Source organism: Pyrus communis, chromosome 7, assembly GCF_041283825.1.
Source record: "Pyrus communis isolate YQ-2024b chromosome 7, ASM4128382v1, whole genome shotgun sequence".
Taxonomy (NCBI): domain Eukaryota; kingdom Viridiplantae; phylum Streptophyta; class Magnoliopsida; order Rosales; family Rosaceae; genus Pyrus; species Pyrus communis.
The window spans coordinates 20,804,069-20,822,341 of record NC_142571.1 but is presented as its reverse complement, the minus strand read 5'-3'; the positions used below and the strand labels follow the sequence as shown (position 1 = coordinate 20,822,341).

Sequence of the window (18,273 nt, the reverse complement as noted above, 5' to 3'; positions counted from 1 at the left end):
ATTCTTGATAAGATGTGTTTAATTAATTACCCTCTCTCTCTCTCTCTCTCTCTCTCTCTCTCTCTCTCTCTCAACCACGTCCATGATGTGTTTAATTAATTACCCCCCCCCCTCTCTCTCTCTCTCTCTCTCTCTCTCTCTCTCTCTCTCTCTCTCTACCACGTCCACCGCCGCCTGTCAATGAAGTTCTAAGTTTGCGTAAGAGTAAACTTTCACAATAATCTCTAAATTTTGAGACCTTTAATGAAAAGGAATTAATTAACTTTAATTTAACCAAAAATCATCATAAATTATTATTTAATAAAAAAAACTTAAAATTTAATCATAAGAACACAATTATTCATGTATCATCTCTACAAACATAACAATTCATGGACTGCATCAGAGGCCCATACCAACAATAAATATTTTTTTTCCAAACTTGCTCCTGACGGAATCCAACCAAACCCGTTATCTTATTCAAATCCAACTGTGATCGAAAATTAAATTCCTTTTGTTTTTTCCATGACAAAGCATTAATATCTACCTTGGTTTTTACACCCTCTCTTTCTCTCTTTTTTTAGGTTTTCTTCTCCAACCCTCTCTTCTTCTCCATGAATCTGCATAAACTTGTCACCAATTTGTTTTCTTTTTTCGAAAATTGTTACACAGATTTAGAGCAATTTTGTTTTTTATGCCCAACAATCTAGAGGTTGCATACAAGGATTATCATGTTGCTGGTTGTTTTTCGATATATGGAATTTGAAGCGTGGAATCTTGGTTAGTTTTCTGGGGAAAAAGTTAAGTTTGTAAATTTAACAAAGCAACCAAATTCTTCTAGGCTTTTGAGATACTTCAAATTTTATCAAAACTTATCAAAATTTCCATCTGCTATGGTAGACGGAGAAGAGGAGAAAAAGAAAATGATAGAAGGAAGAGAAGGCATGAAAATAGAAGAAAACTAAGAAAAAGAAAGTTTGTCCGTTGATTACTTTCTTTGCAAACTTCTAAGGTTGAATTGAATTTTTATAAATATTAACATAACTAGAACTTTGATTGAATAAAAATCAATTCACTCCCTTTTCAATTTATAGGATCTTCGTGTATAAAATATCTTTCAGGTAGAATTGATTCTCTACATTTTTTTTAAGAAAAACTAATGAAAATAGTTTAAAAACTTTGAGTTTTAATGATACAAAATAAAGGGTAAAGTGAATAGTATCATGATTGACTTTTTAGTGTAAAAATATGATTTTTCATTAAAGTGAACAATACCAGAAGCTTTTCGTTAATGTTCTTTTTTTTTTTTACCCCTTTCGACCAAAAATAAGAATTAACTGACCGAGGCCAAAACAATTGTAAAAAGATAATCAAATTTGAAATTAGTTGGTTTCAATACCATTAACATTGTGTTTGGGAGGGAAAAGAGATCAATCGATAATCTTTAAAAGTCAGAGCCTATCATGTTAGTGGACTGAGGATCCTCTCCGGATCCTCTTTGTGAGGATTTCGAGATCCTCAAATTTTGTTCGTTCATCGTACATCGTGGAGCTATAAATTATGTATTTAAAATTAAATACGTACGGTACCTAATGAAAATTGGCCCTCATTCATGTTAGTGCATTCACCTTCTTTACCTAATATGAAAAGGTTAAAGTTTTACCCTTCTAGAATTTCCAATTTTCACTGTGAAACTTAATGTGCTCTCTTTGTAATTGAATCCAACATTGTACGTTCTATTTCCAAGAAAAGCAAATTCCACATCCAGCAATAGTGTAGGTTATTTTGTTGTAGTTACAGAAATAATGTGGGTTATTTTGCTATAGTTTCAAAAATAGTGTAGGTTATTTTGGTTCAATTTTCAGAAATAGTGTGTAGTTTTACTATAGTTCCAAAAATAGTAGGTTATTTTGGATCAATTTCAGAAATAGTGTATGTTATTTTGTTATAGTTCCAGAAATAATGATTATTTTGTTCTCTTTCATAAATAGTGTGAAATATTTTGGTTCAATCTTTAGAAATAGTATGTAAGTTTGCATTAGTTTCAAACATAGTGTAAGTCATTTTGGCTATGTTTCAGAAATAATGTTTGTTATTTTGCTGTAGTTTCAGAAATAGTGTAGGTTATTTTGATTTAGTTTCAGAAATAGTGTAGGTTATTTTGATTTAGTTTCAGAAATAGTGTGAGTTATTTTGGCTATGTTTCAAAAATAATGTTGTTTATTTTGCTTTAGTTTCAGAAATAGTTTAGGTTATTTTGATTTAGTTTCAGAAATAGTGTGAGTTATTTTGGCTATGTTTCAGAAATAATGTTGTTTATTTTGATTTAGTTTCAAAAATAGTGTAGAATATTTTGGTTCGGTTTCAGAAATAGCGTGTAATTTTGCTGTAGTTTCATAAATAGTGTGATATCCATTAAACAAAAACACAATTTCAGGCACCCACAAATGCAACACATAGGTTTCATTCACAAATCCATATCTTTGTAATTTATCAGATCCAAGAAAAAAATTCCTACAAGAAAAATAACCAACCAGAAGTAATCAACTTTTGGATCAACCTATATAATATTGTAAAGTTCTAAAGCAAATGTACATACATGATTCATGGTTTCATCTCACAATAATTTTTCTATGTTATTAGTTTAAAAGACGATTAGAATGTGATGATTCAATTCAAAATTAATTGAACGAAAGACTAAACTAGAGGGGTTTCATTACCTATTTTGTGTTTTAAATATTGCATGAAAACACTAAACTCACCACAAATTAACATATATGTCTTGAGCCAAATACTATAACTTTACGTTTGAATATGAGTATACAACCGACTATCAAAACTAATAGTAAAAAACCAACTAATCTTTTTTTTTTTTATCGGAAAAACCAACTAATCTAAACACAAAATATTGAATCACTGACATAACATATAGCCATCTATGTGACAAAAGTTTTTAACTTTTTTGCCTTTCGGTGAAGAATTCGCAAAAGCTTCAGTCACATCAAATAAAATTTCTCCAAAAAGGTTAATACATTGCCCAAGATAATGAGAACGTGTGTCCTCAATTCATGCTATTCTCCAAGGACCAAGGGCTCATGCTCAACAGCTTGGCAAAAGTTAATCAATAATAAAATGAAAAATCAAACTAGCAACTTTTTATTAATTTAAAAAAAAAAAAGAAAAGGAAAAAGACAAAATGAAAGGGAAATTGTTGGAAGGAGGTTTTTGACAGCTTAATTAGGACGTCTCTGCAATCATCTGCAAGATTCAAGCCAAGGCTTAAACAATTGCGGGACGAGACTTTTCGAAACGACGGCGTCCATCGCTGGAGGTCGTCGTTAAGAATCAGTGTTTCTTACGACAGAGGACAACGAGTCGTGATTGTTATAGAAGAGAGGGTATTAAAGGAGGGTGACTAGAGAAGAGAATGACTGGTGTTAGGTTGCTGGCAACGATCTCTCATCTTCTCTCCTCTCCTTCTTAGGGAGGAGATCGTTTATCGTCAGTCATGATGAAATGGGGGAGACACAGCATAGCTGAGATATCCATAATGAACAAAGGCTTGCCGTTAGGTACAAAACATGAAACTCATTGTTTGGGCCATTTTCATTAGACTTGTTTAGTGTTAGGTTTGTCCTAACCATTAAATAAAGTTATTGCATGGTTTTTGGTTAACATCCAAAGTTTTCAAGTCATTTTCATTAGTTTTCCTTAATTTTAATTCAATTGGAGCAATGATCTCTCTCTACCACCTCCATCGCAACCTGTTAATGAAGTTCCAAGTTTGCCTTTCGGTAAGAGTAAATTTTAGCAATGGTCCCTTAATTTTAATTCAATTGGAGCAATGATCTCTTAATTAAAAATTCATTACCATTGGTCCCTTAATTCATCAACGCACAATTATGATCCTTTTCGTCAATTCCATTAGAATTTACATCAAAATTAGTCATGTGCAATGCACATGAGGCTGGAAAAATACGGTAAACCAAACGAAAAAAATTGTAGCAATGACCCTTCAACTTTAATCCAATTGGAGAAATGATCCCTCAACAACCTAATTGGAGCAATGGTCCCTCAACTTTAAACCAATTGTAGCAATGGTCCTTTCAATATGACTCATTTTGACAGAGTTCCAATGAAGTTGACGAAAAAAACCATAGCTACATGTTTTGATGAGTTAAGAGACCAATGGTCATGAATTTTTAGTTGAAGGACCATTACTTCAATTGGGTTAAAGCTGAGGGATCATTGCTACAATTTTCTCTTTCGGTAAAGAACCAAATACAAGTAAAATTTAGAATTGGTGCATCAACTTTCACCTTAATTTAGATTGGTCTTTAAAAAAAATTCTTAAGGTAAAAGTGTACTTCATTCAAACATCAATCCAAAACGTAACATAAGCGTACATGTAGGTATAAAGACGGCTTTTGAAAGAACCTTAGCCGAGTAAAACCCAATGGTAAAAATGCCAACTAAGGCAAAAGAGGTCACACATGCAAGACAAACTTAATTCCCATTTACAGACTCGGCATGGATACAATGCATTAGCCATGAAGGCCCCATATCCACCCAAAACAATAATTCTCGACAATGCAAACTATACCGAGCTAAACGTTGAGCACCGCTATAAGCCTCCCTTGATACATGATTCAAAACCACCTGATTAGTTCGTAATAATGCACGTATACCATCCACATAAACTCCTTCAGCAGCCAAACATCCTGAGTAAGCAGTTGGACGGCTCTCAAAGAATTAGTTTCAACTACAAAATGCACGAATCGTAAATCCAGTGCAAAATTCAAACCTTTCTTGATTGCATGCAGCTCTACCGCTGGAACCGAGATTGATAGAGGTGTGGGCATAGAAACAACACCTTTAAAATCACCAACTGCGTCTTGCGCTACCACTCGTATCCCGCGGATAGCCTCATTGACATCAAACCGACCATCAACGTTTAGTATTTGCCTTAATTTGCTATCATATTTGACATGAACACCTCCAGAAAGTATTGTTATGTTTTTTATGATCCGGATATAGATATTTAATGACGGAATTAATATCTTTTAAATTATAATGTGTCAATCGAACGAATAATTTTTTTTGCATTGACGAAGATGGATATACCATATAATCAATGGGGAATCTATTACCCAATGGCAAGGTTCTAAAAACGCTAGGCCCTAGTCGAGCAACGGGCTGAGGCCTAGCAGCTAGACCTGGCATTCGTGTTGTGTTTCTCGTGTTCGTGTCGTTTTCATGTCATACCCGATAGCTTAACAGGTCGTGTCGTGTAATACCCGTTAAAGTAAACGGTTAATATGACCCGACTCGAAATCAACCCGTTAATATTTTCAGGTAATATGACCCGACCCGTTACCCGTTAAGAAAAATATATTTTAAATCAATAAAAATGAAAATGAAAAACATAATTTGACCCAAAAAAAATGTAAAACATAATACTAAATCAGTATATGCATACTAAATTTCGGAGTTGACCCCTTAATGAAAGTTGTAAAGCTTTTTATTACGAGTGATTACATTTTTCACACTTCTACAATAATTATTATTAATTTTATTAATTTTTCACTAAAATAAATAACATTGTTCATGAGATTTGAAGGGTTTTAAAAATCTAAACGACCATGTAACCTTGCCAATGGAACTCAAAGCTTACATGTTATTCCTTTTACAAAATCCTCAATTTTCATAGATCATCATGACATAAGATTTTGTGGTATATATCCACTTCTGTAAATATTTTAAATTGACGATCAAATTAGTTCATTGTATTCATATAGGATCAAGGAGTGTAGCTGTAAAAAAGCATCAAAATCAGAGTTAAAATAACCGTTAAATCGTGATTTTTCGTTTATAACCGTCGAAACATTTTGTCTCGTTACTTGATCTCTGAATGTTTGTTTTTTGCAATTTCTGGCGTATGCGATCTCGAAGCATATATAAACACGTTTGATGGTTGGATCATTGAAATTAGTTTCATATGATGCGTATCCCATCAAAACGATACATTAACTAACACTTAGAGTTTATTTATATTTTCATTAAGTATAACATAAGATTTTGTGGTATCCACTAATGTAAATATTTTAAATTGAAGATCGAATTCATTCATTGTATTCATATAGGGTCAAGGAGTGTAGCTATAAAAAATCATCAAAATCGGAGTTAAAATAACCGTTAAATCGTGATTTTTCATTTATAACCGTCGAAAAGTTTTGTCTCATTACTTAATCTCTGAATGTTTGTTTTTTGCAATTTTTGGCGTATGCGATCTCGAAGCATATATAAATAAGTTTCACGGTTGGATCGTTGAAATTAGTTTTGTAGGATGCGTATCCCATCAAAACGATAAATTCACTAACATTTAAGAGTTTATTTATACTTTCATCAAGTATAACATAAGATTTTGTGGTATCCACTAGTGTAAATATTTCAAATTGAAGATCGAATTCATTCATTGTATTCATATAGGGTCAAGAAGTGTAGCTGTAAAAAAATCATCAAAATCGAAGTTAAAATAACCGTTAAATCGTAATTTTTCGTTTATAACCATTGAAAGGTTTTGTCTCTTTACTTGATCTCTGAATGTTTGTTTTTTGTAATTTTTGGCGTATGCGATCTCGAAGCATATATAAACAAGTTTGACAGTTGGATCATTGAAATTAGTTTCGTAGGATGCGTATCCCATCAAAACAATAGATTCACTAACACTTAAGAGTTTATTTATACTTTCACTAAGTATAACATAAGATTTTGTGGTATCTACTAGTGTAAATATTTTAAATTGAAGATCGAATTCATTCATTGTATTCATATAGGGTCAAGGAGTGTAGCTATAAAAAATCATCAAAATTGGAGTTAAAATAACCGTTAAATCGTGATTTTTCATTTATAACCGTTGAAAAGTTTTGTCTCATTACTTGATCTCTGAATGTTTGTCTTTTTCAATTTTTGGTGTATGCGATCTTGAAGCATATATAAACAAGTTTGACGGTTGGATCGTTGACATTAGTTTCGTAGGAAGCGTATCCCATCAAAACGATAGATTCACTAACACTTGAGAGTTTATTTATATTTTCATCAAGTATAACATAAGATTTTGTGGTATCCACTAGTGTAAATATTTTAAATTGAAGATCGAATTCATTCATTGTATTCATATAGGGTCAAGGAGTGTAGCTGTAAAAAATCATCAAAATTAGAGTTAAAATAACCGTTAAATCATGATTTTTCGTTTATAATCGTTGAAAAGTTTTGTCTCGTTACTTGATCTCTAAATGTTTGTTTTTTGCAATTTTTGGCGTATGCGATCTCGAAGCATATATAAACAAGTTTGACGGTTAGATCGTTGAAATTAGTTTCGTAGGATGCGTATCTCATCAAAACGATAGATTTACTAACACTTAAGAGTTTATTTATACTTTCATTAAGTATAACATAAGATTTTGTGGTGTCCACTAGTATAAATATTTTAAATTGAAGATCGAATTCATTCATTGTATTCATACAGGGTCAAGGAGTGTAGCTGTAAAAAATCATCAAAATCGGAGTTAAAATAACCGTTAAATTGTGATTTTTCGTTTATAACCGCCAAATTTTTTGTCTCGTTACTTGATCTCTGAATGTTTGTTTTTTGCAATTTTTGGTGTATGCGATATCGAAGCATATATAAACAAATTTGACGGTTGGATCGTTGAAATTAGTTTTGTAAGATGCGTATCCCATCAAAATGATAAATTCACTAACACTTGAGAGTTTATTTATACTTTTATCAAGTATAATATAAGATTTTGTGGTATCCACCAATGTAAATATTTTAAATTGAAGATCGAATTCATTCATTATATTCATATAGGGTCAAAGAGTATAGATGTAAAAAAATCATCAAAATCAGAGTTAAAACAATCGTTAAATCGTGATTTTTCGTTTATAACCGTTGAAAAGTTTTGTCTCGTTTCTTGGTCTCTGAATATTTTTTTGTTTTCAAATTTTGGCGTATGAGATCTCGAAGCATATATAAACAAGTTTGACAGTTGGATCATTGAAATTTGTTTCATAGGATGCGTATCGCATCAAAACGATACATTAACTAACACTTAGAGTTTCTTTGGGTTAAATATTAGGCGGGAAATGGATGGATATAGGCTGCAAAATTTCCCAAACATTAGGCGGGAAATGGATGAAACTCTTGAAATATTAGGCAGGAAATTAATTATTATTATTTTTTAATGTGTTTGGTATTTTTATATTACTTGATATTTTTATTTTTAATGTGTTTTATGATTTTTAATCTCAATCTTTGCCTATAATATACCATACAAATAAATAAATAAATAAAACTTAAAATTTAAAGTTTATAAAGAATAATAATTAATAAACAATATATACATATTCATTATATCTATTGCATTTTATAGTAAGTTTTTTTTAGTAGTTTAAAAAATTAAAATCATCAAAATAGCATTTTTCTTATCGTGTCGAAACAGGTTACCCGCGTGTCACTCTCGTGGAAACCTGTTAAGGACCCGTTATTAACGGGTTATTATCGTGTGACCCGATAATGACCCGATTAGTTATCGTGTTGACCCGAAACCCGTTATTTTCGTGTCGTTTACGTGTCGTGTTAACGGGTCGTGTAAGAAATTGCCAGGTCTACTAGCAGCTAGGCAAGGCCTGAAGTAAATATATTATATTCGTATAAATAAGTGTTTGATTATACTTTAAAAAATACATAAATTCATTGAAATACATAAATTCAAAAAGAATAATATAGAGATTATAAAGTATTAGAACATAATGAAAACATGGGAAACACACATATCGTGTGTATTCATCTAAGTATTAAACAAGTCCATTACAATTTATTGAATAAAAATAAAATGCAAAATGAAAGTTATATATTTTCTATCTAAGTGAGAGTCGCGACCTAGGCAAGTATCTAGGTAAGCTGGGTAGGCTAGGTAGGTGTCTAGGAGCCCTTTCTTAATTTTCAAACGCTTAGGGATTAATTGGGGCGGTTGCCAACTGCTTAGCACCTAGGCGACGCTAGGCGAAGATTTTAAAAAAATGGGTATGATTATGAATAATCTCTTATGGTTAATTTGCAGTTACAAATATGGTTAGTGTTCATGAATATGGAGATGGATATGATATTTCCGTTCCCAAACCAAATTGTTGTCATCCCTAATACCCACTAGTGAATACCTATGTATTATCTTTTAATAAAAATATTTTTTATTGAATTCAAGAATAAAATTGAAAACTCAAAGGCCTAACGGTCAATAATATTAGCTAATTAAATCATAAGAAAATGGCAATTTGGAAACAAAAGATAATTCTTGTAATCAATTGAATCCTCAACTCATATATGGAAAGGTGCTGAGTTGAATATAACGTCAATGGACTGAGAGGGAACAATGATCGGTGGGGGTTGGCAATGGGCTGTGCGGTGGATTTTCTTTTCTTCATTTTATTTTATGTGGAATTAGACAAGGTGAGGAGTTTAAATAGAAACTCTTGCCCAAATAGTTTTGGGTTGAATTAAATTTTTATACGAATAATCTATGAACGAAGATTTGAAAAATAGATGAATAAGATTTTTTTTTTAAATTTTTGTTATTATTAGAAAAGCAAGGTCGAGAGAGTTCGAAATTATTACAATAATTTAGGAAAGGGGAAGTTTCAAACCCATGACACATGGGTAGAAACCCAACCCTATCCACTAAGATGTTGAACCACATGCAGATGAATATATCTGTTATAAAAGAATGCAAATTGACCTCACAAACAATCCGTATTTTTTGATAAAAATGGAGTTCCCTCTTCTTAAACAACTTCTGTATCTAGCGAAGAAAAAGTTCCGGATCTTTGGTGAGGGGTGAGGGGTGGGGGTGCGAAGGAGTGGCAGTGGACAACTCCGGTTGTTTTGATAATGATATATCTAGTTTTCTTGTTTTGTTTTTGTCATATTACTGGGAACTCAAAAAAAATTAGGTATGGGGAGAAGCTTTGCTTGTCCAAAAGCACCCTAACACAATACTAGGAACTAAAATCGGACGAAGAAGTGGGATAAGGTACTCTTCACAGAACTAAAAAGCAACAAGCTATTAATGATTACTACTAATTTAGAAATCAAACTATGCTGATCTCTGATCTTATTGATTACCACAAAAATTATGAGAAAAAATTCAATTGTTTGCATTCGACAACAAGTTATTCTAATGTTGAATTGAATAATGTAATTGGATCGATTTTGATCAAGTTAAATGTACTAACAAATATGGCAGATTAACATACGGTAATGAACTATGCATGGCCGGAATTAGGATTGAAAGGTTCAGCTCTCCAAGACTCTCTTTTTCAGTTCTTGTGATCGGTCATAGCGCCATATAATTCATAGGAGACTTTATTTAGTATGGAATACCAGATCTCCTCCCATGTGACAATCTATGACTGGGGATGCCCTCCTACCATGCATTATTTTTGTTTTTTTTTCCTTTTTATGACCTTTCCTTTTCCAAACCAGAAAATTAAATTTTAATTAAACTTTTAATTAAATTCTTTTTTTTCTTTTAGAAAATATTGTCGTTTATATGATACTCCTAATAGTGGAATGGTAGGGACATCAAATTTGTACAGTAAATTAACAAAATTCCAAATCCGTATTAATTCTCAAGCGCTAGTTAACGTTTTAATGAGAATAAATTGAAATATCGAGTGCATAATGAAATATTCAGAAGAAAAAAAATAAAATCAATTTAAAATATTAGAAAAATAAGTAATCTAAAGAATATGGTTGTACTCCACAGCTGAATTTTTTGTAAAATTATGGATTTGAGAGTAATGAAAGTAACATTGAAAATTGCCATTTTTAGGGGCCCATAAAGACTTATGTCTCCATTATTAATTTTTTTAGTATTTTGCTTTTTGGTAGTGTGAAAAAACTTTTGTTTTAATACGTATGATATTGTCACTTAGTACTGGTCCAATGGTATTCCTCTTCACTTATAAGTGAAAGGTCTTAAGTTCGATTCTTGTCAAAGTCGAATTTGAACTACATTATTGTTAGCTTATTGTAAGGCTAAGCCTACCCCTCCCTCTTGGTGTAGATAATATCGTTTGTTAAAAAAAAATACATATGTAATTATCTACACTAAGATGTCAAGGATTGTGTTAAGCAACACAAACGGGTTATCCATAATAATTTGGTTTGAATTCGCCTTGGCAAGAATCGATACTAAAACCTCTCACTTACAAGTGAAGATGAATACTACTAGATCGTAATATACTAAATAACAATGTGAAAAAAACTTTAAATAACCCTATGGTTTTAATTGCATTCAAACCTTTTGTCTAGATCCCATAGCTCGAGACCATCTTTAGAACGACTTGAGCCAATCTACACATCTCTCGAGGAATATGGCAGCAAGCAAAAATATGACACTGGAGAAAAGAAAGATGTGAATTAGACAAATGATTTGAATGCAATTAAAACTATATGGTCAACTAAATCTTTTTATCTACGATAAGCAATATTACTTGCACAATGGGGAGGAGAAAATGTTTGAACCAGTAAAGCAGCGGATTGAAGAGAAATATTTACCCATCCTTTGTTACACAAGTAAAATATTCTATGAATCTTGAAAGAAACCATTAAAAGGGGACATTTTTTCAAATATGATTCTAGAATGCTTGCCTTGTTTAAATTTTGCCTTTGCGTTTGCTTTTCTTTGTGTTTCATGTGGTCTCAAAAGTATCCCTTTGGAGAATTAAAGTTGATGGGGGATTTGACCAAGTGTGCCTTTTCATTTGCTCAAGTATCACCAAGTTAAACTAATAGTAAACTACAAGACTTGATTGACAAGGACTGGACCCAAATCGAAATCAAAATGCGGCTCAAAATTGTCATTTACTCTAAGATTTCATGCCTTCTATAATTTTATTTACTTTTAAGATTAGAGAAAAAATTAGGATAATTATACGTATGCATAGGATCTTTGTTCAGTTTGGCCTTCTGATTTATGTTTTCTTTGGTGTGAGGAAGGAAATACAAGTTGGCCAGATAATTTATGGGGGCAAATAAGACATTCAAAATTGGAATGTTCTGGGGGATTGAAAAGCTTTAGCTGGAAGAGGTTTCCCAAAAGGGTCTGGCCAAAGGGAAACAAGCACATAGAAGAATCAGATGAGTTCTGTTTTGGCCATTTGCATATTGTTTGCTTATTCCGAAGGCTAGCTAGAAGCCTAAAACCAATTTCGGATGCTAGCAAATTAAAAGAAAGAATAGGCTTTCTTGGTCTCTGACTGCTCCTTAAAGCTGAATAAAATGCTTCGGATTCTTCTTAAAGCAACCTCCATCATGTTTTTATCTTTTAAATGTGGGGTTCAGACAAGGAAAGGTTGAGGAAAGGAAACCAAAAAATGTGGCTAATCTTCATATATAATAGAAATTCATGTTCCACTTCAAATCAATCTGACTTTTCTCATGTGCTATTTCCTACAAAATGTCCCACTGACATATATCTATTAGGTTACTAATGCAACCTACTATTTGCTAAAGATTCATGACAGCAACTAACATTATGCACATGTGCTCGTCAAAAAACTACATAACTCTTCTCATTGGAGAAAACTTTACTTACAGTTCGGAGGGTGAGAAACAATTTGTACAACACTCATATAACAGTTATTCTATCATGCCGGTACAAGTACATTGAGATCAAATGCAGTGTAGGCATCCAATGAGGTTAATTATATGCTTTGTTTAACAACTGATCGATAAATATTTACGATGACCTTGGAGATTTCCTAAGACAGATGATGATTAATTTAGCACCCAAGGCTCTTCACGTCACATTGGTTAATTCTTACAACCATGCAAATCCATGCATTAGTGGCCAAACCACCACTACTTAAACTTTTATTGGGACCATACATGACCATCCCGCTTTTGGCATCCCACCTCTTACAAAGTCCTTTTCTGATCATTGGAACAATTAAAGTTGAAATTTTTTTAAAGGAAAAAGGAGAGCATAAATAATTCTTTTTAAGAAAAAATTGAGAGCCAGGCAATGTTTCCATGGTGATATCACAAAAGTTATAATTTGCATGATTAAATTTATGTTGAAGTATGAATGGTCGAATAGATTGTAGATCATATTCTTCTTTACTGGAGTTTAGAGTTTTGGGGTGGGGGTTACTTGGCAAAGCCTATCCCTTCTTCTTTTTTTCCCATAATTATTTTTGCTTTACAAAAGAGGAAATGGAAAGTTCCTTAAGCACTACCAGAAATTGATAAGCTAACTAGGACCATAAAATTGATGCAACATATCTATCATGCAACGACTTTACACAACACATAGACCCAGTGCAAACATGCCATATCATAAGCAAGCCAATGGTTGATATGCAGGCTAAATACATGAATAAGGGAGCTAGTATATAACACATTTTGACCCATTTCTATTGGATTGTTTATGCCTGAAGAATTTAGTGGGATCCATGCAAGTCAAAAAAATGAAAAGAAAATAATGGGATATATTTCAGTACAATGTTCTGTACAATTATACTTTATACGTGTAGGTAGTGCCTTGGTGGCCACTCTATCACTACATGTATGTACTCCCATTTTCAATATGAAAAATAATGAAATTACAAAAAGTATCTAACCATTTTTGTTATACTTCTTGAATGGAGACGGAGATAAATATATGGCCCAAAATATTACCCTAAATTCAAATTGTAGTCAATACAAAACACACCAAGAATACCTAAAATGAAGTCGAACTGTTTTGGTAACTATCTAGGCTGTGCAATGCCCAATTTCAGCTACGACTTTGATTTGGGTTACATAGGCTTTGACCCCTCCCAAGTGTATACTTTACTTCAGGTTTGTGATCATATTGTAGGGTTAAGTTCCTTGTTTTGGGCCTTGGCTTCACATTCATCCCAATAAAAATGTCAACTTTTTGAATACCAAATCACTAGCATGGATTCAAGCCCTATTCACATTTTGTTATCTTCATTTGAACCTCTTTTGTCTTATAAGTTTAATCAAATTTAAATTAATAATTTAATCAAATCATATAAGTCAAATGAGGCATATATCTTGGTTTATAAGTTTAGTGCTACTTTTCTTTCTAATGTTAGAAAAATTCTAGTTCAGATTCTGCATCATTGTTTATCAATAAGGTAAAAGGAAAAAATATTAACGTCATTGACACTCTATTTCAATTAAAAAAAATGATGTAATGTATAATGTAAGCATAAGAAAATTACAAGCCATCCATTCAAAATGTAAGAAGCTAAATGGAAAATGATAAACCCTAATGCGGGCTATACTATCTTAAGCAAAACTGTTTGCTTCATGAAACAAGTTTGTGTCGTGAAGCAAACACAATTTATTTCGTATTTTTCCTTTCATGAAAATCTCTCTAATTCAACATGAGGATCAAATAGAGTAATTATGTCTGGGCATGTCACTCCACGCATGCGTACTTGTTGGATCGTGAGGTTTTTCTCTGTTTAAAATTTTTGTTTGTTAGAATTAATTATTTTATTTGAATGAAATGATATTTAATAAGTTGTAACCATTCATTAACAAGATTGTGATTGATAGGATTTTTATCACCTGTAAAAGTAGGGATAAAAAACATTAAAATACTTACAAGAGTATAAGGTAATTGTAGTATAGATGACTCTAGTAAGGTCGTTCTCCACAAGGATTGAATGAATAATTTGTATCAAACCAAATGTTAATTAATTACTTAAAAGAAAGTTTTTAAAAAAGGTGATTTTGTGATTTCAAATAATAAAAACGAATTTAATAGAAAATAATTAAATAAAGTGACAAAATAAAATAAACTAAAAGAAAATGGTTTTTGAAAATTAAATTGTAAAAGCCTAAGGTTCTGCCGTCACCTTAACAATCCTATGTAGTTCTTCCAATTACTTATGAATTACACATGCATATTTTGAAGGTTAGGTTTTCCTAAAGTATGCCTACTTGGACTCACAACAGAAAGCGTATTTTAAACATGCAACCTGTCTAGGGTATTCAGATCAAGTCTAAACATGCATAACTCACTAAGCTTTGTGAAATCTTTTGAAAAACCATACAACCCTTAAGACGTGGTATTCATCCTAAGTGAAATTGCACATATTAACCACAAGAAGCCTTCGTCAATTTCATGGACTGACCTCCGACCAAAATTGCATCAAATTACTTTTCTAAACACCCTAATGGTAGCTAAGCATTAAGACAATTAGATAGTTTAAACCAGGGATTAATAATTCAAAACCTGCATGCATAATATCATAAGCAAATTGAAAAGAAACTACATATTCTTGCTAAAGCTCATGGCCTCACCCCTATCAAACGGAATTAGTTACAAACAATCATAAAACAAAATATTATTAAAAATAAGGATAGAAAACACCTTGAAATATAAATCATCAAAGCCTAGCAAAGTTCTCCAAAATATTATGCGTTCTTCTCTTCCCTCTCCCCTAGAAAACCCTAATGGCTAAAAAGCCTTATTTATACTACTACATAATTAAAATCCTTACTAGAAAAATGTCTTCTAAAAGCTAGAAAACATAATAGAATAAGATAACCAGGAAATACATTCCTATTCTAACTTTGGAAAATCTACCCAGTCACAAATCAGCCATGTTTTTGGACTTCTAAGCCTCAACAGGCCCAAAATAACTTGAATTAAAGCTTGAGATATCCCCAAACATAATTGAAGAAGGCCTTGAATCCAAGAGACATCATCTTAGATGCCAAAAAGCTCAAATAAACCCAAAACGTCACTTCAACAACATTACATGCTGCTTCTTTATTTCATCATCATAAATAAACCACTGGGTAGAAAATTATGAAACTTTGGCACAAACAAGTTGAGAGACACATGAACGTCCTCCAATTTGAATCACTCCAAAATTCGTCCATTTGATCATGTTTTGCTCCAAAGAAAATCGAATGTCCTACATTGAAAATACATAACAAAGTATCAAAGTTCACACAAAAAAACCAAGAAATTAATACTAAGATAAAAGTAAAATATATATAATATAATATCGACTCATCAGTGATTGTTCAAATTCAAATGGAAATGACTTTCGAAAATAAGAAACAAACAAAATAACTAGAAAAATAGTAACCTGGGAATTTAGCATTATATTTTCTATTTGCAAAATTCCGACAAGCTTAGCTTGTCGACTGGTCGCTCCGACAAGCCTTGAAACTCTAAAAGCCACGGATTGAACCAATTGGTCAAATTGCGTATGGTCTTATGACTAATCTCTCATTCAACGAACTTCTTCGTTCCATATTTACAAGACCGGTACAAAGTCTAAATTTACAATGGAATAGTAACACTAACTCAAGTGATAGGAATTGATAGCATTGTGATATTCATAAAGAGGGCAATAGCCCGTTTTATTATCAAGGCAAAGGCATTGATCAACAACCTTCAGTCACACTCCCACCCCCATCAATGGGTAGTGGAAGGCTGACCATGAAGACGTACAAATCAGATCCCATGCCCTCTTTTTCCCAACACTCACTTCACGACCTCCATTTTTATTCTTATTTCACCAGAAGTTATATCCATATAACCCTAACATATTCAAAACACAAAAGCATAGTGTTTGACACTTGAATTTAATAATCTTTTTTATCATCTCTCATCACTTTTTCTCTCTCTCTGTCTAACTGTTGCGGCCATTGGCATGGTGGCTCTTGGCCTCAAACCCTGCTCCGTTGGGCTTCCTGGAGAAAGCTTGGTGGACCCCAGGATCATGGTGAGTGAGAGAACTGTTGTATACAATGGAGTTGTTGATTCCTTGAACATTGCTGTTCATGAAGGCACTTGTAGGCTTTGATGCTGCAGCTTTCCCTGCTCTGTGACTTTTATCTTTGCTTTTGTGCTTGCCTTCTTCGCCGCCACTGTCGCTGCTGCTTCTGTAGCTGCTCTGATCAGATTGATTCCCCATTAGGGTTTTGCCATTGCCCTTCTTGTGAATGTAATGAGAGTGCTCCCCACTTCCATGTTTCTTTGGAGATTTTATGAGTTCCATGAGCGCTCCTCTATTTTCCCCTGCAACGGTGATAACCCTCATGCCAGCTGCCTCGTGATCGGAACTAGACGGAGACTTCTTGTGAGATATGAGTCTCTCTTTTGTTTCTTCTTCGTTTTTTGAGCTGAGGGAGTTATTGCTAGGCTTCGGGTACTCGCGAAAGTCTGCGCCCTTCGAGTTTCCGGAGGTGAAGCTGCTGAACCATGAATTGGGTTTCTGTTGATCAATGGTTTTCTGTTGGACCAGCACTGTCTTCTCCGCCTCAATGGGAAACTTGGGTTGGTCAGTTTGATTATCTGAAGTGTTTGGCCTTAGCTGAGATAGTGGAAGAGTGTGAGGAGATGGCGGTGGGGCGGTTTGTTTGAGCTTTGGTGACTGAGGTGGGGTTTGATTAACGGCCGACCCGATGGTTTTGGGAGATTGGTTGTTGTAATTATTAGCCTCCCTAGCAGTGGATGAAATGGTGGTGGGTTTTGGTGGAGAATAAGTGTGTGGTGGGAGTGGTTTATAAGATGGAGGAGAATTTGTAGCGGAGATGGCAGGTTTTGGCGGAGAAGTGCTGGGAGTTTGTAGTTTGTTAGCTGGAGAATTTGGCACTGAAGTAGTAGTGGAAATAGTAGTGGCTTTGGTTCTAGTAGGAGAAGGTACCCCTGAATATGATGGGGCTCCAGAAACCCTGGTTGCAGGGGATGATGGCACTGAAGAAGATGCAGCTTTGTTTACTGGTGATGACGGAACTGATGCTTTGTTTACTGGTGATGACGGAACTGATGAAGTAGTCACACGAGGAGGAGGGGGAGGTGATGGAGTAGCTGCAGGCGGTGGTGGTGACGGTGGAGCAATGGCGTCAGGTGGTGCCACTGCGGCAGGAGGAGGGGGCGGTGGAAGAGCAGTGGTGGTAGGTGGAGGAGTAGGCTCAGGAGCAGGAGCCATTGGCCTCATTGAAGGTATAACCATGGGGGCGGGGGCGGACGCAGGAGTTGGGGCAGGGGCTAGACTGCTGACCGGACGGACAAAGGAGCCCAGCCGGAACCACGGACGAGAAGGTTGGGATGCCATTGTTGATGACAAGATTGTATTTCTAATTCTAGATTAGTAATGTAACCGAAAGAAAATTGAACTTAGAACAAATGAAGAAACATAGGAAATGGAAACAATGAGATATAAGTTGATGTGTGTGTTGTATTTATAGTT

The 18,273-nt window shown here is 33.7% G+C and overlaps 1 protein-coding gene across 1 annotated transcript; it reads right to left on the bottom strand.

Moving 5' to 3' along the window:
- Positions 1 to 16,413: 16,413 nt before the first annotated feature.
- On the bottom strand, positions 16,414 to 18,273 carry LOC137734362 (uncharacterized). The gene has a single exon (XM_068473639.2). It carries the CDS (start codon positions 18,136 to 18,138, stop codon positions 16,711 to 16,713), a length of 1,428 nt encoding a protein of 475 aa, XP_068329740.2. The 5' UTR covers positions 18,139 to 18,273; the 3' UTR covers positions 16,414 to 16,710.

Coding starts and splice junctions, on each gene's coding strand:
- LOC137734362 (XM_068473639.2), bottom strand. CDS start 18,138: ATGGCATCCCAACCTTCTCGTCCGTGGTTCCGGCTGGGCTCCTTTGTC.